Source organism: Bos mutus, chromosome 1 (genome assembly GCF_027580195.1).
Source record: "Bos mutus isolate GX-2022 chromosome 1, NWIPB_WYAK_1.1, whole genome shotgun sequence".
In the NCBI taxonomy this organism is placed as follows: domain Eukaryota; kingdom Metazoa; phylum Chordata; class Mammalia; order Artiodactyla; family Bovidae; genus Bos; species Bos mutus.
Genome location: NC_091617.1, coordinates 70387279 through 70413261, shown reverse-complemented (window position 1 = coordinate 70413261; position 25983 = coordinate 70387279). Strand labels below are relative to the sequence as shown.

Below are 25983 nucleotides of genomic sequence, written 5' to 3'. Positions count from 1 at the left end.
ATTTTCCTTTTCTAAAATGGATGTTTAATACTATGCTATGCTAAGTCACTTCAGTTGTCTCCAACTCTGTGCGACCCCATAGACAGCAGCCCACCAGGCTCCCCCATCCCTGAGATTCTTTAGGCAAGAACACTGGAGTGGGTTGCCATTTCCTTCTCCAATGCATGAAAGTGAAAAGTGAAAGCGGAGTCGCTCAGTCGTGTCCGACCCTCAGCGACCCCATGGACTGCAGCCTTCCAGGCTCCTCTGTCCCTGGGATTTTCCAGGCAAGAGTGCTGGAGTGGGGTGCCATTGCCTTCTCCGGTTTAATACTATAAACGTCCTTTAAGTACTGCTTTAGCAGTATCATACAGATACTGGTGTCTTAAACTTTCATTTTCATTCAGCTTAACATATTTTCTAAATATGTTAATTTCTAAATATGTTTAATTTCTTTGGAAGTGTTTTTATTTACTTTCCAAATATTTCCAGAGATCTTTTCTGTTGAGTGAGAACTAATTCCTAACTTAATTGCATGGTGGTCATAGGATTTACTTTGTGATTTGAATCTTCCTAAGTTTATTGAAACTTTAAAAATGGCCACAGAATGTGATATCCTGGCTAATGTTCCACACTCACTTAAAAAGAATGGAATGTTCTATAAACTGGTCAAGTTCGTTGATAGTTTTAGCAATTTTCTACTTGTTCTATCAATTATAGTGAGCAGTGTATTAGAATCTGCAACTGTAATGTATTTGTCTATTTCTTCTTGAAATTCTTTATTCACTTCATGTAATTTGAAACTCTATTAAGTGCATAAATGTTTAGTTCTGTTAAACCATTTTGATGAATATATCCTATTATTATTATAAAATAACTTATTCCTCAGTCTTTAACTATTTAGAGAAATATTTCTTGGTCTCAAGTCTACTTCGTCTGACATTAACATAGCCAGTCCAGTTTTCTTTTCACTGTTAGCATACTTTAAACAATTATTTATTTTAACCTATTTTGTGACTTTATATTTTTAAAGTGGATTTCTTATAGGTTTCGTATATACTTAGGTCTGCTTTAGCAATGTTATTCTTTGCCTTTTAAACGAGGTGTCTAGATCAGTTACATTTAATATGACTGCTACAGCTGGGTTTAAACCCATCATCCTTTTGTTTTCTAATGGTCTCTAATCTGTGTTTTCACTTCCTTCTTCTTTTGAATTAACTATTTTTTATAATTACCTTTTGTCTGTTTTGTTTTTTCAAGCTATAATTTTCTATATACCATAAAGTTTTCCTACTTAAGTTATACAATTTACTGGGTTTTAGTAGATTTACAGAATTGTGCAATCATCACCACAACATAGCTTTGGAACATCATCATCCCCAAGAAATACCTGTACACGTTAGTCATCACTTCCAGTTGCTCCCTTCGCCTCTGTCCCAGTTCTGAACAGCCACTAATCTACTCCTTATCTCCGAAGATTTGCTATTCTGGCTGTTTCTTATACAATATGTGGTCTTTTGCAAATGACTCTTTTCACTTTACCTTTTGAGGTTCATTCATGTGAAAGCATGTATCAGTGCTTCATTTCTTAGAAAGTCAATCATCATTTAAAAAAATTTAGATAAGAAAAAACATTTACCATTTCCAATGATTTTCATTTCTTTATGCAGATGCACATTTCCATCTGGCATCGTTTTCCTTCTGCCTGAAGGATTAGGTTTAACATTTCTTACAGTGTAGGTATGCTAACTTCTTTCAACTTTTATACATTTAAAAGTTTTCTTTCCCCTTCTGTTTTAGAAGGTATTTCCACAGGATACACAATTCTAAGCTGACAGTTTTTCTTTCTTTCAGTACTTTATAGATGTTGCTCCTTATCTTCTGGCTGCATTGTTGCTTACATAAAGTCTGTTGTAGTTTTTTCCTCTATGTGTCTTTTCTTTCTGACAGTTTTTGTTGTTGTTGTTGTTTATAACAACGAGCATTTTTTAAAAACTCCTACTTTTCTAGAGCAGTTTCAGTTTCACAGACAATTGAGCCTAAGGTCTGGACATTTTTAAGATTTTCTACCACTGATTTTAAACAATGATCATGTGCCTTTATGTAGTTTTCATCATTTTTCCTGTGTTCGTTCAGAATTCACTGAACTTCTTGAATCTGTGGGTTTATAGTTTCCATTAAATTTGGGGGATAGGGAATCCGCCATTTTTTAAAGTTTTTTAAAAAATAACTTTTCCTGGAGGATAGCTGGTCTACAATGCTGTGTCAGTTTCAGGTGTAGACCAAAATGCATCTCCACTCCTTTTTTAGATTCTTTTTCCATACAGGTCATTGCAGGGTACTTAGTAGAGTTCCCTGTACTATACAATAGATCTCTAAGTTCTTGCTTTGTTGTTTTTTAACGTCTCCCCTTTCCCTCCTTTGGAGACTTCAGTTATTAGTCTGCCTGAAACTGTCCCATGGATATTCACTTTTGTTTCAGTCTTTTTTCTCTAAATTTTACTTTGGATGGTTTCTGTTGCTATGGTTTTCAAATACACTAATCTTATTCTGTGATACTTAGTCTATTGTTAGTTTTGTCCAGTATATTTTCCAGCTCTAAAATTTTGATTTGTTCTTTTTTCTCTCTCCCTTTGCTTCTTAATATGCTGAATCTTTCATTTGGGTTCTTCAACATATGGATATAATTATTTAACACTTTAATGTCCACGTCTACTAATTCTATCATCTGTGTCATTTTAGGATTGATTTCAATTGATGGATTGTACTAATTATGGGTTTTTGCATGCCTGAAAAATGTCAACGAGGTACCAAACATTGACTTTTTTCCTTGATAGGTGTAGGTATTTTTGTATTCCTATAAATAAATATTTGTGCACTTTGTTCTGGGACATAGATAGGTGATTCTTAGCTATCTACACATATAGGAGAGAGTTTAGAAACACTTGATCCTTTTAGGTATGAATCAGTGAGCTGATTATTATAGTTAGATCAGGGCATTTTGGTCTAATCTTGTAAGTGGTATCTTTTCTTTCCTATTTTCCATCTTTGAACTTTTAACCGGGAAATTTTTCTTGACTATCTTCTAATCCTTTGACTATTGCTCTTTTGTTTACGCTGGTAATCCTAACTGCTGATATTCTAAGAATTACTTCTCATTGTTCTCTGACCATTTTTTATCTGAGAATACTTTTCCCATTTTGCGGATGCACTTTTTCTCTTTGAAGATCATATAGTTTGTGTGTGTATAGGCTGGGTTCTTTCCCTGGCTGTTTCTTCTACATTCCTGTTTTATCCCCTGTTGTTTTGAACTCTTATATTAAGGGTTTTTTATAGCTTTAAAAACTGTCCTCTTCTAAGCAAAACACAGGGGCAGAAGGAACTTCCTGAGGCCTAAGGAAAAGGAGATAAAGATACGGGCCCATCGTGACTCATTAGATGTCAGAGAGAACTGGGTTAAGATAGCTACTGATCCTTTGCACAAAAAGTATTTAAAAAGTTAACTTGGAGATAAGTAAGCGTTTTCATTAAAGATGTGTGCAGAGTATCCAAAATATTTTCCCCAGGACATTCTGTTTATCCAGAGAAAAATCTTTCAGTCTCTGTCTGAGGGCTTTGACTCAAAGTACAAGTGCTCTAAAAGCAGGGCAGAAGAAGAGTTCAGTATGTTACCTTTCCTGAATCTGCTTTTTTCATTCTATACCTCTTTCTGACTCCTCTGACAATAAGGAGCCTCTCAGATTTAATTCTCCTCAAATAAATGTATATATCATTTTGTTTTCTGTTCTTCCAGAGGATGGAGTTCATGACTGTGGAATAAAGAAGGGGCCCTGAGGGCCTTCAAAACATCCTATATGTTGGTTGGTCAAAATGTTCCTTTGGTTTTTTTTTAAGTAAAAATAAAAGACACGTTTTTCACTTCCACCAAGAACTTTATTGAACAGTGTATTCAAAAAATTCACCATTTAGTTCTACTACTTTCTGCTATTTTTCTGGTAACTTCATAATTTCATCTTCCCAAAACTTTTTATCTTTTTGAGCAAAGAACTGATCCAGGTACCTTTATAATATTCCAGGGAATTGAAAATCTTTTCAATTAAGAGAATTTTGCAAAGACTGAAAGAAATGGGACATCGGAAGGTACAATGAGTGGTGAACACAGACGATGAAACAGAACTTCCCAGCCAAGCTTCAACAGTTTTTGTATGCTCATCAAAGAAACATGGGATTTTGTTACCCAGATGGAAGATTATGCATTTTCTGTTGACTAACTCTGGACACTTTTCATCGAATGCTTCTTTCAGTTGGTCTAATTGGGAGCAATATTTGTTGGATTTAGTAATTTGGTTTTCCAGAAGGAGCTCATAATAGAGGACTCCCTTCTAATCCCACCATATACACAATATCACCTTCTTTGAATGAAGACCAGCCTCTGGTGTGGCTGGTGGTAGTTCATTTTGCTTGTCCCACAATCTTCCATTTCACACTCTTGTACAATATCCACTTTCACAACTTATTTTAAAAATGAAATGCTTTTATTATGTTTAAGTAGAGAATTGCATGCAGAAATATGGTCAAGAAGGTTCATTTCACTTAACTTACATAGAACCCAAACATCAAAGCAAGTAACATAGCCAAGCTGGTGCAAATGATTTTCAACACTTGATTTGGATATTTTGAATATGTTGGCTATCTCCCATAAGATGCAATGTTGACTGTTCTCAATTAATATCTCAATTTGATCACTAAAAACTTCAACTGGTCTATAGGACCACGGATGATTGTCCAGGGAAAAAATCTCCAGGATGAAGCTTCGCAAACCACTTTTGACATGTTTGATGAGTCATAGCACCTTCTCCATATACTATACAAATCTAATTTTTGCATTTCAGTTGCATTTTTACCTTTCTTTACATAATAAAGCATAATATGCCAAAAATGTTGCTTTTTTCTTTCCATTTTCAATATTAAAATGGCTACATAAAAATTCACCAATTTTGATAAGGTTTTTAAAAAAATTTTTTAATAATTTACTTATTTACTTATTTTTAATAATTTACTTATTTACTGAACTGGGTCTTTGTTGCTGTGTGCAGGCTTCTCGCTGTGCTGGCTTCTCTTGTGGGGGAGCACAGGCTCTAGGTGTGCAGACTTCAGCAGTTGTGGCTCGCAGGCTCTAGAGCACTGGCTCAGTAGTTGTGGCACACGGGCTTAGTTGCCGAGGCATGTGAGATCTTCCTGGACCAGGGATGGAATCTGTGTTCCCTGCATTGGCAGGGAAACTCTTAACCACTGGACTACCAGCTAAGCCCTTGAAAAGTTTTTTTAAATGCATGCTGATGTGACAGCTGTCACAATACAATCCAAGAAAACTGTTTCAAATGAAGTTAGAGGTCACTAAGCACCAGTAAAGCCACTGTACAGAAAAAAACCAAACTAACCCCATAGATATCAGCCAACCCAATAGATAATCAACTTATTCTCCATTTTCACCCTATGTATTACACAAACCCCCACTCCCCTACACACACCACTGTGTACCTCTAAATCCTGAGCTTCTGAGATTTCTACAAAGGGAACTGGTTCACTTCTTATAAACATTCCCTTCTACAAATGCTTAGGATTAATGTCTTCCTCTGTTCTGCTTAGTCAGTTAGTGCTTCTCCACTTTACTCTTCCAAATATGTATTAAATCTCTTGTATACTACCGTCTCCTCTCTCATTCTCTTTGCCCTTGTGATAGAAAAAATAATTCTTTTTTTTACTCTCATTTTAGTCATGTCTGGGGAGGGACAGTAAATAGGTGCATGTGGTCAATCTGCCATGTTTTACCAGAAGATTCTCCTAATAGGCTATGGTAGGAGGACAGGGCATATTGGCTGTGCAAAGGACCAGAGGGAAATGCAACCGTTAAGTCTAATATGAATTATACTACCTTTACTGAAACGCACAGTTATATTGCTCATTTCTACTAGGCAGTGGATAATCTCAGGTCATGCTCTCTACTTTTTGATTTATGCCCTTCGACTTCTAACCTGGCATCCTGCATATAGGAGGAAATTATTTTTTAATCAACTATAAACTAAGAGTTGACTTTTTAAATTATTATTATTTATTTTGGCTGCGCTGGGTCTCTGCTGCAGCACACAGACTTATTTATGGTATGAGGGATCTTAGTTCTCTGACCAGGGATTGAACCCAGGCTTCCTGTATCAGGAGTGTGGAGTCTTATCTACTGGACCACCAAGGAAGTCCCAACAGTTGACTTTTTATATGGCTGTGAATTGTGGACAGAAAAACACACAATTTTTTTGCACTTTATAAAAATATTTGTTTCTTCTTTTTAAAAAATCTGCTCAGCATTCCACTTCTGATGTGTATGTAGTTGAGAAAAATGCTATTTTCTCATATGATCCTGATTACAGATGACTGGTCGAAGGTAGGCATTTATTCAAGCCACATCAGCCCTAGTATCCCACACACTTCCAGCCAATTATATTGGTTCAGGGGTGAATTCCTAAACTGAGTCAGACTTAGCACCTTTAAAGTATTTTTCAACTTGGGAATGCTGAAAAATTTAGAGATAATATAAAGTTTCTTATCTATTAATATTAGGAGTACAGACTAATGAATTTCAGGAAAGGAGTGAAAATGATTAAGCAGAACTTAAAAGCACAATACCTTAAACATCTGTTTAATTGGTTTTAATATAACACATACACATAAACACTCCCTGTATGTTAGTAGTTCTAATAGGAGAAAAAAAGAATATTAAAAAGTTATCTAAAAGAAAAAGATACTGAAGCATGTTTCAAGTCAAACAATATGCTGGAAGGTTATTTCTATGTAAACAGAATCACTGTTTTATAACTCTGGAATCCAAGATCTACAGGACCAACAACAAGAAAACCCACAATCATCTATCTGCAGGACATCCACCCAGCAACTGGGTCACTTGATGGGAAGTAATGGACCAGGGAAAGAAACTTCTTTTAATGAAAGTGCACATCTTACTGGAGTGTACTGGAGAAAAAAAGATTCTTGGAGCTATTTTTCAACTTCATGAGACAGTAAAACAAACAGGCAGGCAGCATCCTTCAGCTAAGAGGTGGGAACCCCAAGTGATGTACTGCACAGAAGATCCTAAGTATGCTACTACCACATCCTAAGAGGCAACACCTTATAGGCTACATTTGGGCTAGAGTCTAAAACTAAAAAATCCTCCATTTCTTTAAAAGGAAGACTTTTCTATTTAACAGAATCAGTGATTACCCCTTTGTTCTTTTGATCCAGAACAACTTCAAACTGGTGACCTAACTTGTACCATCAAGTAGAAGAGTATTCTCTACGCAACAGGCAGAGGCGTATGGACTACTATTACTAATCTCAGAATTACATCTTTAGACCAGAAAGAATATTTACACTTCTAAGCCTCTCATCTTCAAAATCAACTAGAGGTGAAAGTGCATATAGGTTGAATAATTAGACATGAAAATTGCTTTAGTTTATAAACACACATACCACTCAACACTAGCTAAATGAATAGAGTTTTTAAAGATAAGCAAAGACGATGGCTCATTGTCATTTTCATTATCAAAACTACTCGACTTGTTAAGCCTATTTCTCACCTGGACTACTGCAAAATCCTCCTAACTAGTCTCCAACTTCAGTGTTAGACCTCCAACAAAATCTATTTTCTAGACACTACTAGTCTTGCCTATGTAAGACAGAAATGTGACCAGGTCTTTCTCCTGTTTAAACTTCTGTAATGGTTCCCCAGGAAACAGGGTAAAATGTGAGCTCTGTAGCATGGATTACAAGGCCCTTTATGACCTGCTCCCTGCTTACCTCTTTAGCCTCTTCTGCTATCTGAGTTTCCAGCATACACCATGCTATTATTTTCTCTTCTTCTCTGCTTTCAAATCACATTTGACTGTATTCAGCTCCACAAATGTGCTGGGCCACTGAAACGCTTTTCTAAGCATAGGACACAGTTTTTAATTACCCAAATTCTCCTATTTTCACTTACTCATCCTTTAGTCATCAGCTGTAACATCACTTCTTTAGGAAGCCTTCCCAGAAATGACATTTTATTCTATCCTGATTATCACTTTCCACAGTTTGTAATTATATGTTGTAGTTTTTTATGAGTACCATCATGGCAGGGGTACCATCATGGCAGGGACACCATCTGCCTTGCTTATCAAGGAGTCTCTGATAACTCACAAAGTGAGTTATGAAAATTAGCAGGGATATGAAAAAAAGATTTCTTCAGTCAAGTTGTTATACAAAATGTATAATTTCTAATTTTCTTAATTTTTGCAGTGACATTGATTAAAACCAATAATGAATAACTGAAGATACTTTAAAGTCTTTTTTATATAAAAATATTAGCTGTCTGTTTAGTAAGGACAACAATAAGGGATGTAAGTTTGAGTAAAATAAAATTAATATCTCTAGATCAGGCTTTATATTAGAGCTGGCAAAGATCTTAAGGTCACTGTAATTTTTAAAAATAAAAACAGTTTTTTCCCTTGTATCCTTCTGTTTCAATATGATAGACCAAGCATATATTGTAGCTCTCCCCTCCTACACCATGTTCATCATGGAACAAAATCTGCAAGGAATGCCCAAAGATGAAAAGCAATTAACATAAAACTAGAGAGAGGCTGCAGGCAGGAGAATGCAACTGCAGATAGATTTCTGTATTCACACAAGCATGAAAGTGCATACATATCCACATTTCTAACCCTCATTCCAATCCCTCAAGGCCCTGCCAGAGGTGTTAGCTTCCTGGGAGGCTGAGCTGGAAAGGGAGAAGAGCCCCAAGAGTAGGAGGAATCAAAGCGCACCCTACCCTTCCAACATTTCCTCTTTTTTTCTCTCAGTCTAACTGAAAATTACACACTCCTAAATATCTCCCTGTAAATGGGCTACACCAGCGACTCTAGATGTTCTACTCTCAACTACAAAGTTGAAAGCAACTCTCACCAACTTGCTTTATAAATTTAAGGCAATTCTAATCCAAGCATCAACAGGTTTTGTTTTTATTTTTTAAAGTACATGATAAGCAAAGTGTAAAATTTATACAGAAGAGTCAAAAGATCCTGAAGAACCACCTGGTACCAGATTCGCTCTATAAGGTATTAAGAACTATAAACTGTAATGATTATATAGTATTAGTGTAGGTACAGACAAATGAGTCAATTCAATAAACAGAAGAAAACACAGAAACAGATACTGGCATGGAAAGCTGACAGATAATGGCTAATACTACAGGTCAGTGCGGAAATGATAAAAATTTCAATAAATGATCTGGGACACTGGGTTAAAAAAAAAAAGTGAAAACAGATCTCCCTTTACAGGGACAGAAAAATCAAATCCAGATAGTTAAAAGTTTAAATTGTAAAACTTTTTTTTAAAACCTATTAAAATATCACCTCTAGTATGGCAAAAATTTCTTAAAACACAAAGTTAAAAAATGAATTGATCGATTTAACTACACCAAAATTAATAATCTATATTCATAAGATACCACTGAAAGGGTGAAAAGGCAGTTTGCAACCTGGAAAACTATATTTAATAACACACAGTTGATGAAAGGTTAGTATATAGACTATAATGAATGTTTAAGAGAAACAACAGAAATCTGGACTAAAAGGTACGTCATAGAAAACACAAATGAGTAGTAAATTAACATAGGACAGACAATTTCCCAAGTCATCATGGAAATCCAGATTAAAACCACAATGAGATACCACTGCACACCTCCCAAATTGGCAAAAATCAAATCCCATACTACAAGAATCTGCAAAGATGTTCAACAATGGAACATATGTGTTCTGTGAGAAAGAACATTTAAAAAAAAAAACCAAAACTTTAGAAAGTAATTTGTTAAACATAATTAAGTCAAACACAGGAACACATACCCTTTAACCCAGCAATTTTACTGCTAAATCTTTAAATCTTTGGCCAGGACCCACACCAATCAATACATTTTACATCCTGACTCAATGAACACACAACTGAAAAGTTTCGTGCAACTTTTGCAATAACTCCATTTATACTCCATTTCACTTAGTGTCATTCACTATATGTATTTCATAACCCACTACTGCAGTGGTTTTTAACATTAGATGCACATCAGAATTATCTGAGGTATTAAAAAAGTTAAAAGCAAAACCAAAACTGATGTCCAGGTGAGCTCGTGAAGACTGCTTCAACTGGTTTTTGATGAAATGCTCTGTTGCATTTATGTAAATGCATGTTCAGTTTGCTCACAAGCCCTACCACGCTACCATTTACCCAAAATGCTGGACTGTCCACACTTTCTCTTTCATTCTGTACTCTTCTTTTCCCCTTTCCAAGGCTGTCCCCAAGTACCTTCTAACCTATTGTGAGCATTCTACCCCAATTTTGTATTCTGCTCTCCACAGGCAAGTAATTTCCACCCTTTGAGCAATTTCTTCTGGTACTAACCTCCATACATTTTTTCTAACCTCTTTAATTATAAATACTGTGTTTCCAGTGCCATTTTTAGATTTTTCTTACTGACGTACTACCATGGAAGATTTAGTGCTCTCCAATACATCTACTCTTTCTGCCTCTTCTCATGCTTTCTTTTTGGTTCATTTCCCAATTTCCCCCTTTAACTTGTACTTCACTCAGTCTAAGTATGTACATATTTCATTCTCAAACATGCCAAATCCACATGCTACCACTTCTGCTAAATTAATTTTAAAAGCATACCTCCAAGAGTCTTTTCAGTTACAAACACCCATGAAATCTTAAAAATAAGAGGAAATTTAGAGATATACATTAAAATGAAGTTTTCCAACTGTTCAACAATTATATCCTGCCTGTGCATCTAAATTCTCTAAGACTTGATTCCATATTAACTATATCATCTCATTCCAATTTTCACTGCTTATGTATTTTCAACTCAAATTAAATGTATTTATTATTATACACAAAGCACTGTTTTACCTCTCCATGTAAACTTACACATACAAGTGGAAAAATATATTTACATCCACTTTATTAGCTGTCAGTGTCATACTGCCATGCTTAGTACAATAAAGTAATCTCTAACCTTGATTCTACAATCCATTACCAGTTCATAATCCCTGCATGCATGCTAAGTCGCTTCAGTCATATCTAACTCTGTGTGACCCCATGGACTGCAGCCTCCCAAGCTCCTCTGTTCATGGGATTCTCCAGGCAAGAATACTAGAGTAGGTTGCTGTGCCCTCGTCCAGGGTATCTTCATGACCCAGGGATCAAACGCATGTCTCTTATGTCTCCTGCATTGGCAGGTGGGTTCTTTACCACCTGGAAGGCCACCCTTTACCACCTACCGTCACCTGAGAATCCCCCCTCTCCAAATTCTAAAATCCATAAAGCTCTGAAAACCGAAAGTTATTTCCTTAGTTTGACACCAAAACAAAAATAGTGAATTCAACTTATGTAGACAATTTACACCCTTTATCCCATTTTGCGTGACTAGACCAGTGGTTCTCAACTGGAGGCCCTTTGCCCCATTGGGGAATCTAGCAATGTCTGGAGAAATTTTCAGTTTTTACTACTGGGTAGGAGGTGCTACTTCTAACATCTAACACATAAAAGCTAGGAATAGTGCTTAACATTCTACAGTGCGCCAGGCACACCCCTGCAACAAAGCATTATTTTGTTCCCAAATGTCAACCTTACTGAGGAAGAGAAACATTGGACTAAACTCTTGTTTATGGGAGATTTATTAGTATGTTGATTACTGAGTGGTGCCCAGAAGAATCTGAGGGTGTTATAGAATACATGATAAAAAGACATTATCAGTACTACTCAAAAGTCAGAAAAACTCTTAATTCCAAACCAAAGCTACCTCCTGAGATTGGAGACAGGAGACTGTAGACTCTATACTTCCATTCTTCTATTAAGTCTTTCTCAAATATCATGATTTGCATTAAAGCTGGGAAGCCATGAACTATGGTCCAAGTCTTAGAAAACGAAGGAGAGAACAGAAATTCACTGGACCTAACAAAGAGTCGGACACGACTGAGCGACTGAACTGAACTGAACTGAACTGAACAAGCAGGATGAGCAACAACTTTCGTTTTATTCTTTTCTATTACAGTTTAAAATAAACTAACCTCTCTTTCTTTTTTTGAGTGCACAGCGTGGCTTGCAGAATCTCAGTTCCCCAGCCAGGTGAACTTGGCCTTCAGCAGTGAAAGTGCACAGTCCTAACCACTGGACCTCCAGGGAAGTCCCAAACTAGCCTTCCTAATAGTGCCCATTTACTACCATCAATTGTATGTTTATCATTTGCACCATAAAAGATATCAGCTTATTATATTTAATTAAAAAAACATCAAAACCAAAACACAGTAACTGAGACTCTTGAAACCACAGTAGCTACTTACCTTTCTCTGTGCTTGAAAATATAGAGATGATTTTATTCCTGGGCTTTTTTTCCTCTGGAACGGAAGGCAAAGGTTTCAAACTGTGATTGGCTGATAAAGGGTCTTTGCCTCCAGTGCTAAAAATAGTACTGCTCATTCGCACTGGGGGCGCCGGAGGCTTGTCTTCCAGTTCTCCGTTATCAGACATGATTCGGAATTATGATACGGCCTGAAACAGACAGGCAAAAAATACAGTTAACAGCAAGGTAAAAAATAGTATGGACAAACACAAGACAGTAAGAATCCCCTCCTCAATTTTAAATTAAAAAAAGTTATCCATTTAAAGTTATAAAACAAGGATGAAATTGGCTGCAATCAGGCAATCTCCCCTAACAAAGTTGGTAAACGGGGAGCTAAGAGATCTTTGAAAAGTCATATCCTGTTAAAAAGAGGACTAAGATAATTTTTGGAAAGCATGATGACACTGACATATCAGAGAATATCAACTGAATAGTAAGTTAAGTATTCCAATGAACAGACAGATAACATGGAGTCTTAAAAAAAAAATTCCAAGAAGACTATGTTCTGACCAGGCAATAACAGGATATATGTCTCTGACAGGTTCACTTCCAGAGCAGACAGAACACTTGCTATTAATTAATAAATACCAACAAATAGCCTCCAAATCTGATTCATGTTCACTAGCCTTGTGATTACAATTTAACCCCCATACAAACTTTGGTAAAGTACCAGAACATGCCACTGGAACAGTATGTGGTTTCTCTGAAAATTTGAACATCTAACTACATACGTTAGGCCTCTGCAAGTCAGGAAACACTGACAAAAGTAAATCCAGAGTTTGGCCAAACCCCAAGGTTCTGTCAGCCTATGATGCCCTGTCCAGGCCATCAAGTTACTCTCCTTATCCACATGGCTAATAAAGTGGAAATGTCAACTTTGTTCACATATACTTATACACATCTATTTTATGTCTTTTAAGAAAAGTAGATTACACACATTTAAAATCAGCAGTAAAAGAGAAGAGATGCCTAACTTATGAGTTCTGATACCAAACTGTACCACTAGGAAATAACACAATATCCTCCTAAATAAGACTTTGATTGGCAGTTAGATCCTAATTTGAAAATAACACAACTTGATACATGTAAGCCAACAAAACTTTGTATGTGCACAATGAAAAGAATGCAACTGGTTTTAGATAAAATTAAAAATAATTTAAAAAAAATTTTAGTCTAAAATGCTAGTATGTGAAGAAAAGTAGATATCATTTGAGAAGAATTGAGGGATGAAGAATTATACCTAATTCCACTCCAAATTTTATAGCTTTTGTTTTCCTTGACAGGAGTAGGTCAAAGCACTACTGTATAATTTATATGTCATATAACAGTTATTTTTCAGCCTACAAAAGAGAAAGAAGGTAAAGGGGAAAATAAACATTTATGGAGGTAACCAGGTGGAGAAAAGAGAAAGACTGTCTGAAGTGAAATTCAACTCCTGGTGATCAAAGAAATGAGGGTGATCGCTATCTAAGAAGGCAGTGTAGATAACATACAGTCAGATGATTCTTCCAAACCAAACTAGTCACATCCTGTGGATTACTTGATGAATTGATAAACCAAGACAGATGTTCAGCTTTGATGTGACCAAACATTAAGACAAAACAGATTAATCCTTTTTTTTGCCTTTTTATACAAAAAAGGCAGAGTATTGAAGAATTGATGTTTTCGAACTATGGTGCTGGAAAAGACTCTTAAGAATCCCTTGGACAGCAAGGAGATCAAACTAGCCAATCTTTTTTTTTTCTTTTTAATTAATTAATTTATTAATTGGAGGCTAATTACAATATTGTACTGGCTTTTGCCATACATTGACATGAATCAGCCATAGGCACACATGTGTTCACCATCCAGAACCCCCCTCCCCCCTCCCCATCCATGCCCCAGGGTCATCCCAGTGCACCATCCCTGAGCACCCTGTCTCATGCACCAAACCTCGACCAGCGATCCACTTCACATATGATAATATACACATTTCAATGCTACCCTCTCAAATCACCCCACCCTCGCCTTCTCCCACAGAGTCCAAAAGACTGTTCTTAACATCCGTGTCTCTTTTGCTGTCTCGCATATAGGGGCATCATTATCACCTTTCTAAATTCCATATATATGCATTAGTATACTGTATTGGTCAAACCAGCCAATCTTAAAGGAAATCAACCCCAAATATTCATTGGAAGGACTGATGCTGAAGCTGAAGTTCCAATACTTTGGCCACCAGATGCAAACAGGTGACTCATTGGAAAAGACCCTGAATGTTGGGAAAGATTGAGGACAGGAAAAGGGGACTACGGAGGATGAGATGGCTGGATGGCATCACCAACTCAATGCACATGAACTTGGGCAAACTCCGGGAGATGGTGAGGGACAGGGAAGCCTGGTGTGCTGTGGTCCATGGAGTCATGAAAAATCGGACATAACTTGGTGACTGAACAACAAGCCTGCTTTTATCTTAATCATTAGTTACAATATGGAAACTACACACTGAGATTTTGATTACACTGTGAATTGCTCCTACTTACAAAAGTTAAATTTAAAACCCAGGATAATATAACAAAACTCCAAAATCCAGTTGCATGCATTTATAGAAGAAAATGCACCAAAACATTAACAGTGGCCATCTGTGATTAAGAAGTAGTTTTCAAACTTGATTATAATCATCATAGCTGTGGTTAAAAAATGTATTTTTTACATTTATAAAAAATATAAAACTGAGCACAATAATTACCAACTGTAAACTGACTACAACTTCTATCCTTAAGACTGGCTCATAAATGGAACATGACTGAAAACTGACAGTGTGCCTTCCGCTGCGTGCTCTCTGGGAGTATGGTTATGAGCCTAAGTGTGGAATCAGACTGCTTTGGTTGGAATCCTAGTTCTACCGTTTACTTAAGTGTGTGACCTTAGGTCTAAGCTGTGCTTCAGAGTTTCTTGGAGAAATGGCTGGTTCTAGACCTAGACAGGGAAAACATTATACAAGATGAGTCTACTGTATCTTATACTGTCAAAAGATAACGAAGTATTTATAAAGGATGAGGGCATATGTCAAAAGGGCATAAGAAAGAGTTCCCAGAATACTAGAATACTGGAATGTTTGGTGCAATAAAATCAATAAACTAATATCAGATTATAATCCAAAGTATAAAATCAATATACATCATTCATATAGACACAAAAACCTGAATACATAAATAAAATGGGGGAGGGGCAAATCTTCCTTACAAAAGAATTCCAGGTAACACATATAGAGATACATTCCCTTCTAGGAGTTAGAACTTAACCTCCTGCTCCACCTGAGTGTAGGCTAGACTTAGTGACTCATTTCCAAAGAATAGAGTGTGGAAAGGAGAAAATAACACAGTGGAAAAATCTGACATTAACCATGGGATCAAGGTTAAGATCACCAGTGATAAGTCACAAGGATATCACTCATCTCCTGAGCTAATGTGATGGGGAGCACAATTCACATCTGGTATTCTTCCCCAAACCCGTAATTTCAGTCTAATCATGGGGGAAAAAAATCAGATAAACCCAAATTAAGGGATACACTACAAAATTCCTAATCAATACTTCTCAAAACTGTCAAGGACATGAAAAACAGACAGAGAAACTGTCCTAGAACAGAGGAATCTAAGGAGACACGACACTGTGATATCCTGGAATTAAAAAAAAAAAAAAGACATTAGTGAAAAAACTGGTGAAGTTCAAGTAAAATCTAGAATTTACTTAGTAATGTATCAGTGTTGGCATCTTTGCTTTGAAATACATTTTATGTCTACGCAACATTAATATCAAAGGAAGATGAGTGATAGTTATACAGGAAATTTACTATCTTTGTAATCTCTCTGTAAATCTAAAATTATTCCAGAATAAGAACCCTATTAAAAAAGGAATAAATAAGTTCCTCAAAAAGTCAAATATAGACTAACCTACCATATGACCTAGCAATTCCACTTCCAGTATATGCCTGAGAGAACTGAAAACATATGTCTGCACAAAAATGCACATGTGAATGTTCACAGCAGCATTAATTGTAAAAGCCAAAAGAGCAAAGAAAAATATTAATAGATGAACAGAAAGACAAAATATATCTTACCTATATTACAAACAAAGGAATACTGTTTGGCCACAAAAAGGAATCAAGTACTGACACATGCTGTGTGTGTGTGTGCTTAGTCACTCAGTCGTATCCAACTCCTTGAGATCCCATGGACTGTAGCCCACCAGGCTCCTCTGTCCATGGGGATCCTCCAGGCAAGAATACTGGAGTGGGTTGCCATGCCCTCTTCCAAGGGATCTTCCCAAACCAGGGATCAAAACTAGGTCTCCCACATTGCAGGTGGATTCTTTACCATCTGAGCCACCAGGGAAGCCCAAGAATACCGGAGTGGGTGGCCTATCCCTTCTCCAAGGGATCTTCCTGATCCAGGAATCAAACCAGGGTCTCCTGCATTGCAGGTGGATTCTTTACCAACTGAGCTACCAGGGAAACCGATATATGCTACAACATGAAATAAACCCTGAAAACATAAATGAAAAAAGCCAGACACAAAAGATCATAAATTATATGATTCCATTTATATGTAATGTTCAGAACAGGGAAATCCACAGAGGTAGAGAGTATATTAGTGGATGCTAGGGTGTGAGGGGAATGGGATGTGACTTTGTGGGGAATGAAAATATTCTGGGATCAGACATTAGTAATGGTCAAACAACTTTATGAATATGTTAAAACCACTGAATTGCACACTTTAAAGTGGTAATTTCAGATATGTGAATTATATCTCAATTTTAAAAAGGAATTATCTACCTGATAAGGATTATGCAGAGTTCCAAAGAATAGCAAGGAGAGATAAGAAAGCCTTGTTAAGTGATCAATGCAAAGAAACATGGAAAAACAACAGAACGGCAAAGATGAGATCTCTTCAAGGAAATCAGAGATACCAAAGGAACAGTTCATGCAAAGACTGGCACACTAAAGGACAGAAACGGCAAGGACCTAACAGAATTAGCAGAAATTAAGACGTGCCAAGAATACACAGAAAAACTGTACAAAAAAGGACTTAATGACCCAGATAACCACAATGGTGTGATCACTAACCTAGAGCCAGACATCATAGAGTGTGAAGTCAAGTGGGCCTTAGGAAGCATCTCTATGAACAGAGCTAGTGGAAGTGATGGAATTCCAGCTGAGCTATTTCAAATCTTAGAAGATAATGCTGTCAAAGTGCTGCATTCAACATGCTAGCAAATTTGCCAAACTCAGCAGTGGCCACAGGACTGGAAAAGGTCAGTTTTCATTCCAATCCCAAAGAAGGGTAATGCCAAAGAATATTCAAACTACTGCATAACTGTTCATTTTACATGCTAGCAAAGTAATGCTAAAAATCCTTCCAGCTAGGCTTCAACAGTATGTGAATGAAGAACTTCCAGATGTACAAGCTGGATTTAGAAAAGGCTGAGGAATCAGAGATCAAATTGCCAATCCACTAGATCACAGAAAAAGCAAGAGAATTTCAGAAAAACATCTACTTCTGCTTCACTGACTACACTAAAGCCTTTGACTGTGTGGATCACAACAAACTGTGGAAAATTCTTAAAAAGATGGGAATACCAGATCACCTTACCTCCCTCATGAGAACCTGTATGCAGACTAAGAAGCAACAGTCAGAACCAGACATGGAACAATGGACTGGTTCAAAATTGGGAAAGGAGTATGCCAAGGTGGTACACTGTCACACTGCTTATTTAACTTCTATGCAGAGTACATCATGTGAAATGCTGGGCTGGATGAATCACAAGCTGGAATCAAGATGCCAGGAGAAATAACAATAACCTCAGCTAGTGAGGCAGATGACAGCACCATGTCATCTGCAGGGTGAAAGCGAAGAGGAATTAAAAGAATCTCTTGATGAAGGTGAAAGAGGAGAGTAAATAAGTTGGCTTAAAACTCAGCATTCAAAAAACAAAGATCATGGTTCCAGTCCCATCACTTCATGGCAAATAGATGGGGAAAAAATGGAAATAGCAGCAGACTTTATTTTCTTGGGCTCCAAAATCACTGCAGATGGTGACTACAGCCATGAAATTGAAAGACGGCTGCTCCTTGGAAGAAAAGTTATGACAAATCTAGACAGCGTATTATAAAGCAGACATCACTCTGCCTTTCCGTATAGTCAAAGCTATGGTTTTTCCAGTTGTCATGTACGGACATGAGCTGGACCATAAAGAAGGCTGTACAAAAGGTACAAAGTTAAGTCGCTCAGTCGTTGCGATCCCATGGACTATAGCCTACCAAGCTCCTCCATCCATGGAATTTTCCAGGCAAGAGTACTGGAGTGGGTTGCCATTTCCTTCTCCAGGGATGTTCCCAACCCAGGTAATGAACCTGGGTCTCCCACATTGCAGGCAGATGCTTTTACCATCTGAGAAGGCTGAGCACCAAAGAATTGATGCTTTCAAACTGTGGTACTGAAGAAGACTCTCAAGAGTCCCTTGGACTGCAAGGAGATCAAACTACTACTGCTACTGCTAAGTCACTTAAATCGTGTCCGACTCTGTGAGACCCCATAGACGGCAGCCCACCAGGCTCCACCGTCCCTGGGATTCTCCAGGCAAGAACAGTGGAGTGGGTTGCCATCTCCCTCTCCAATGCAGGAAAGTGAAAAGTGAAAGTGAAGTCGCTCAGTCGTGTCCGACTCTTAGCAACCCCATGGACTGCAGCCCACCAGGCTCCTCCATCCATGGAATTTTCCAGGCAAGAGTACTGGAGTGGGGTGCCATTGCCTTCTCCGGAGATCAAACTAGTCAATCCTAAAGGAAATCAATCCTGAACAGTCACTGGAAGGAGTGATGCTGAAGTTCCAATACAGGCTACCTGATGCAATGAGCCAGCTTCTTGGAAAAAAGCCTGATGCTGGGCCAGACTGAGGACACGAGGAGAAGGAGCAACAGGGGATAAGTTGGTTGGATGGCATCATCAACTCAATGAACATGAGTCTGAGCAAATACCAGGAAATAGTGAAGGACAGGGAAGCCTGGCGTGCTGCAGTCTATGGGGTCGCAAAGAGTCAGACACGACTGAAAGACTGACGAACATTAAGTATTAATGCTATTCCTATTGTGATATTATTTATAGGCGTCTACGCAAGAAGTTGAAGAAAAGAGGACTTAAATTCTTCTCCAAGAGTTCATAATCTACTGGGAATGAGCAGCACATACATATTTAAGTTAGGTTACATCTTTTACCGACATCTGTTTTCAACACATGAATATTAAAAGCCACTCTGTTTCTTCAACGTAGCAGTTCTCAAATATTTTGGTCTCAAGATCCCTTCAGTTCAGTTCAGTTCAGTCGCTCAGTCGTGTCCGACTCTTTGAGACCCCATGAATCACAGCACGCCAGGCCTCCCTGTCCATCACCAACTCCTGGAGTTCACTCAAACTCACGTCCATCAAGTCAGTGATGCCATCCAGACATCTCATCCTCTGTCGTCCCCTTCTCCTCCTGCCCCCAATCCCTCCCAGCATCAGAGTCTTTTCCAATGAGTCAACTCTTCACACGAGGTGGCCAGAGTACTGGAGTTTCAGCTTCAGCATCATTCCCTCCAAAGAACACCCAGGGCTGATCTCCTTTAGAATGGACTGGTTGGATCTCCTTGCAGTCCAAAGGACTCTCAAGAGTCTTCTCCAACACCACAGCTCAAAAGCATCAATTCTTTGGTGCTCAGCCTTCTTCACAGTCCAATTCTTGCATCCATACATGACTACTGGAAAAACCACAGCCTTAACTAAACAAACCTTTGTTGGCAGATCCCTTCACAAACTTAAAAATTACTGCAAATCTCAATTTTTGTTTATGTGAGCTAGAGCTGTCTATATTCAAATGAGAAAATAAAATAAGTTATTTAAATACTTATTTCATTTAAATAACATTTTCATGAAAAATAACATTTTCCAAAAGAAAATATATAGAGAAAGTGGCATTAGCTACCATTTCTGCAAATCTTTCAAATGTGTGGCTTAGTAGAGACACTGGATTCTCATATTTCCTTCTGCATTCAATTTGTTGTGTTGTGTTTCAGTTGGAATATATAAAGAAAATCTGGTATTACACAGATATGCAACTGGAAAGGGAGCATTTTAATAGTTTTCAGATAACTGTAAACATTCTTAATACTACACCAAACTCGACCTTCTTAAGGTTGGCTATGGACTCTGAAATCACAGGAATAAATTTTTTGTACCCTGTTTACATTAAACCCATTGGTTTTTCTTTGAACGGATCTTTTTTTTCTTTTCTAATATTTATTTGGCTGCAGTGGGTCTCAGTTGTGGCGTACAGGATCTTTAGTTGCTGCATGTAGGATCTAGTTCCCTGACCAAGGATCAAATCCAGACCCTCTGCATTGGGAGCATGAAGTTTTAGACACTGGACCACCAGAGAAGTCCCGGAATGGATCTTTTATCCGTTTTGTAATGTCATGAATTGATTATTTGGAAAATACTGGCTCAATTATTAAGATATTCCAATGTTAACACATTTGATTATATAATAAAAATAAAATCACATTCATTAATATCACCACTGATCTCACCAGAAAAGTCTAGGTGTTGGGAAATTCTCAAACTCAAGAAAGCAAATACAAGCTTTCTAAAATTCTAACTTTCATTTGAAAATTTAAGTTTTATCAGTTCAGTTCAGTTGCTCAGTCATGTCCAATTCTTTGTGACCCCATGGACTACAACATGCCAGGCTTCCCTGTCCATCACCAACTCCTGGAGCTTGTTCAAATTCATGTCCATCAAGTTGGTGATGCCATCCAACCATCTGATGCTCTGTCGTCCCCTTCTCCTCCTGCCTTCAATCTTTCCCAGCATCAGGGTCTTTTCCAATGAGTCAGTTCTTTGCATCAGATGGCCAAAGTACTGAAACTTCAGCTTCAGCACCAGTCTTCCAATGAATATTTAGCACTCATTTCCTTTAGGTTTGACTGGTTAGATCTCCTTGCAGTCCAAAGGACTCTCAAAGAGTCTTCTCCAACACCACAGTTCAAAAGCATCCATTCTTTGATGCTCAGCTTTCTTTATAGTCCAACTTTCACATCCATACATGACTACTGGAAAAACCATAGCTTTGACTAGATGGACCTTTGTCAGCAAAGTAATGTCTCTGCTTTTTAATATGCTATCTAGGTTTGTCATAGCTTTTCTTCCAAAGAGCAAGCGTCTTTCAATTTCACGGCTGCAGTCACCATCTGCAGTGATTGCGGAGTACAAGAAAAGAAAGTCTCTCACTGTTTCCATTGTTTTCCCATCTGTTTGCCATAAAGTGATGGGACTGGATGCCATATCTTCGTTTTTTGAATGCTGAACTTTAAGCCAGCTCTTTTACTCTCCTCTTTCACGTCCATCATGAGGCTTTTTAGTTCCTCTTCACTTTCTGCCATAAGGGTGGTGTCATCTGCATATCTGAGGTTATTGATATTTCTCCCGGCAATCTTGATTCCAGCTTGTGCTTCCTCCAGCCCAGCGTTTCTCATAATGTACTCTCCATAGAAGTTAAATAAACAGGGTGACAACATACAGCCTTGACATACTCCTTTCCTGATTTGGAACCAGTCTGCTGTTCCATGTCCAGTTCTAACTGTTGCTTCTTGACTTGCATACAGATTTCTCAGGAGGCAGATAAGGTGGACTGGTATTCCTATCTCTTATTTAAGAAATTTCCATAGTTTGTCGTGATCCCCACAGTCAAAGGCTTTGGTATAGTCAATAAAGCAGAAGTAGATGTTTTCTGGAACTCTCTTGCTTTATATTCTGTCACATTATTCATTTTCAAGAAAATTTCTGCCAAATATCTAAGTCTGAACAACCAGAGTTGTTCAGTGGGTCTGTCATTCTTCCAAATAAAAATGGTGGTCCAGGAAAAAGGGCTCAGCAACATAAGCGGTAAGACAACCATTTCACACTTCATAAGAACCTTATGCATACTTCCCATTTTGCTAAACAAGATACTTTAAATGAATGAACTGTGTTTTACCCACCACTGCTTTTACATCATCAACACAAATGTCAACACTGTATAAAAAGGCAAAGAATACTTTAGTATTATTATGAAAAAAAAGTTTTGACTCACAGAGCCCAAGGGTACCACAGACTACTCTTTGAGAACTGATGCTTCAGTGTGTATCCCTGTTCCATACTTTAAGCTCAGATTCCCCATTTTTTTCTAACTGCTATTGAGGCAGCAGAAGACCCATATTTATTTCCTCTTGTATTCTACAGAATAAATTTTTGACATCAATAAGGTAATCAATGGCTAGACTTTCAAGCTGGGGCACAAAAGCCTAATCAAATATTGAATACAGTTAAAAACCTATACATATGCAGAGGTAATTACTATACTGTTTTTTGGTAACAAAACTCAGAAAGACATTGATTGACAAAACCCAGAAAGCCTAATTGTCATTTATACGAAAACCACCACCACCAAAGTTAAAGTCAGGAAGTGCGCTCGGCAGCCCCGCGGATCTGTCTCTTGCTTCAACAGTGCTTGGACAGAACAGAACCAGGGGCGCCCCTTGCTCCAGCCTCCGACCACCCTCCAACCTTTTTTCCAGTCGCAACCTCTGGAGTCAGCTACTCAGCTGTCCGTGATCACCAGGACCAGCCACCATTTTTTAACTCCTTATTATTACCGAGCAATCATGAGCTCCCAGATTCGTCAGAATTATTCTGCCGAGGTGGAGGCCGCAGTCAACCGCCTGGTTAACATGCAACTGCGGGCCTCCTACACCTACCTCTCTCTGGGCTATTTCGACCGCGACAGTGTGGCCCTGGAGGGTGTGGGTCACTTTTTTCGCGAATTGGCCAAGAAGAGGCGCAAGGGCGCAGAGCATCTCTTGAAACTGCAAAACCAGCGTGGCGGCCGCGCCCTCTTCCTGGACATGCAGAAGCCATCTCAATATGAGTGGGGTAAAACCCAGGACGCTATGGAAGCCACCCTTCTCGTAGAGAAGAACCTGAATCAAGCCCTGTTGGATCTGCATGGCCTGGCTTCTGCCCTCGGAGACCCCCACATCTGTGACTTCCTGGAGAACCGTTTCCTAGATGAGGAAGTGAAACTCATCAAGAAGATGGGTGACCACCTGACCAACCTCCACAGGCTGGCTGGTCCCCAGGCTGGGTTGGGCGAGTATCTCTTCGAAAGGCTCACCCTCAAGCATGACTAGGAGCTTCTGGAGACCAGTGGCCTTTGAAGAACCCACCTAACATCAGGGCTGCCTGAAGCCCCTCTCTGCAGCCACGAGGCAGCTTTTTAACACCCTGGAGCCCTCTCTCAAGCCTTGGACCAAATGGAAACAATAAAGCTTTTTGCAGCAAAAAAAACACAGAAAGTTAAAGTCACTCAGTCGTGTCAGACTCTTTGTGACCCTATGGACTATAATTCTCGAGGTCAGAATACTGGAGTGGATAGCAGTTCCCTTTTCCAGGGGATCTTCCCAACCCAGGGATCAAACCCAGGTCTCCCACATTGCAGGCAGATGCTTTACCAGCTGAGCTGCCAAGAGAAGCCCTAAAGCCAACAATGTTAACAAGGCACATTTCAGAACACAGCCCTTATACTTTGGTTATTAAAAAAAAAAAACTTTATTTACTGCTCTATTTTTAATATTTCATGAGTAATTTTTAACATTTTCTGTACAAATTTGATTCAATAAAACTAAAGAGGGAAAAAAAAAAACTAAAGAGGAGCTGTTGTCTGTTTCAGAACTTTCTTCTTTATTTACATTAGAAAGTTAAAAGAGCTATGTTGCAAGGAAACCCCAATTAACATGATGCACCCTGTTAGGCAACACATGCTTAAACAAAATCTAAATTTTGAGTCACATAAGTCCCTAATAAAATTATTCAAGATGACAAATCCAATGTTGATAATTCTAAGTAGTATGCCTCATAAGTGATTAGATAGTAGTAAACAAAAGCATAACTCTTGATAAAACACTGATGACTCACTCTGACACTAGCCTGGCTGAGGACTTGATCACGTCATCTCAGGATCTCTCTAAAGAATCTCTTGTCTTCAGCTGCTGTTCAGAGGAAGCAGTTAGAAGAAGCCCTAACTAGCTTCCCAGAGTTCCTTTACATTCAGTTTTTGTTTAGAGAAAGAAGTTAGTGCTGGGAGCGAGCTCCGCCCGTGGCAAAGGTCATGAGGAAGGAGGCTCGGCATTCGCAAAGGCGGGATCGAGCCTCAGGAGTCCCCCTGGAAATTCTCGAGCATTTACCCCCAAAACCAGAGTCTGCCTACTTTCTGCTTTGTGCTTTCACCTACACCTCTGACTTTACGGGGGGCTGTCCCCCACTACCTCTCTCTGAAAAAAGAGTTAGCTTACAGCTCCAGTTAATAATTCCTGGGTTTGACAGTGTTTCAACCTACAAACTCCTTTGGAAATCCTCTAGCCTGCCTGAATAGGTTTCTCCGGCCACATGTGATTGTTCAGAGCTTCCCAACTGTGAGAGGCAGGAGATGTTCTAAACTGTCTAAACACAGATTCCTTTGAGTAGTTAAAAGACTGATTAGAAATTGTATTGGTGAAGGGTTTTTTACTTGTTGGGCCAATGTTTGCTGCTAAGTCTCCATATCCCTTATCTGCTGTGTCCCTGGCAGTGTATTGATTAATATAATTGGTGTAAGTAGTACCTTTAATTCTTTTTCTTGTTGTAGCCCACCACACCTTTGCCCTATAGGAATGCAACTTTAATGCTTTTGGAGGGTGGCGCCTGACTAATCACCTTTAGAGAAAAATAAGTTTTCTGAAGAAAGGGTCTTAAAATGTTAACAGGCCTCCTGGCCAGAAGATGACGTAAATCACCTAAACTTTTGCATATGATAAGTTTGAAAGCCTGGCTTTGATTAGGATCAGGAACTGCTGTCCTTGCATGACTCTACCCTTTCCCCCATTATCCTCTATGCATAACTTAAGGTATAAAAACTACTTTGGAAAATAAAGTGCGGGCCTTGTTCACCAAAACTTGGTCTCCCCATGTCGTTCTTTCTTTCACCTTCTGGCTGAATTTTTCCTCTGAGGCGGGGAAGCTCGTCAAGCCTACTAATTTTGCCTGGGCTTCTAAGATCTGACCGGGGAGGCCTTAGTGTCTCCTCTCCTTTGGGAGAACGGGAGGACGCCTGCGGCCTTCGTAGGTGACGTAAATTCCCTGCTTTGGAATTTTATTCAGCCTCTTTTCTTCACTGAATTTTCCTACTGAGCTATCCTTATTCTATTACTCTTTATATCCTTAATTAACGTTTAATTAAGCAGTTGTTTCCTGATCCTCGCCGACTCCGTCTCTCCTTCGAATACCCTGGATCAGCCAGGGCTAGACCCCAGCAAGTTAGAATTGGTTGACTAAAAATAACACATGATAACACTCTTCCTGACTTTATCTTCTTCAGCAGTTACTAAACTCTGCCATGTAAGGCCATTTACTACCCAATCAATCTGATCTCATATGAATGCACATAA

At 38.5% G+C, this 25983-nt stretch overlaps 1 protein-coding gene and 1 pseudogene across 1 annotated transcript in view; one reads left to right on the top strand and one right to left on the bottom strand.

The window, feature by feature from the left end:
- Window positions 1-25983, bottom strand: part of PAK2 (p21 (RAC1) activated kinase 2) — a 91397-nt gene that overhangs the window by 36324 nt on the left and 29090 nt on the right. Inside the window, exon 2 of the mRNA XM_005897818.3 lies at window positions 12399-12606. Coding sequence (XP_005897880.1) covers window positions 12399-12585 — 187 coding nt within the window. The 5' untranslated portion in view covers window positions 12586-12606. The remainder of the gene's footprint in view (window positions 1-12398; window positions 12607-25983) is intronic.
- On the top strand, window positions 23042-24643 carry LOC138987953 (ferritin light chain pseudogene; annotated as a pseudogene).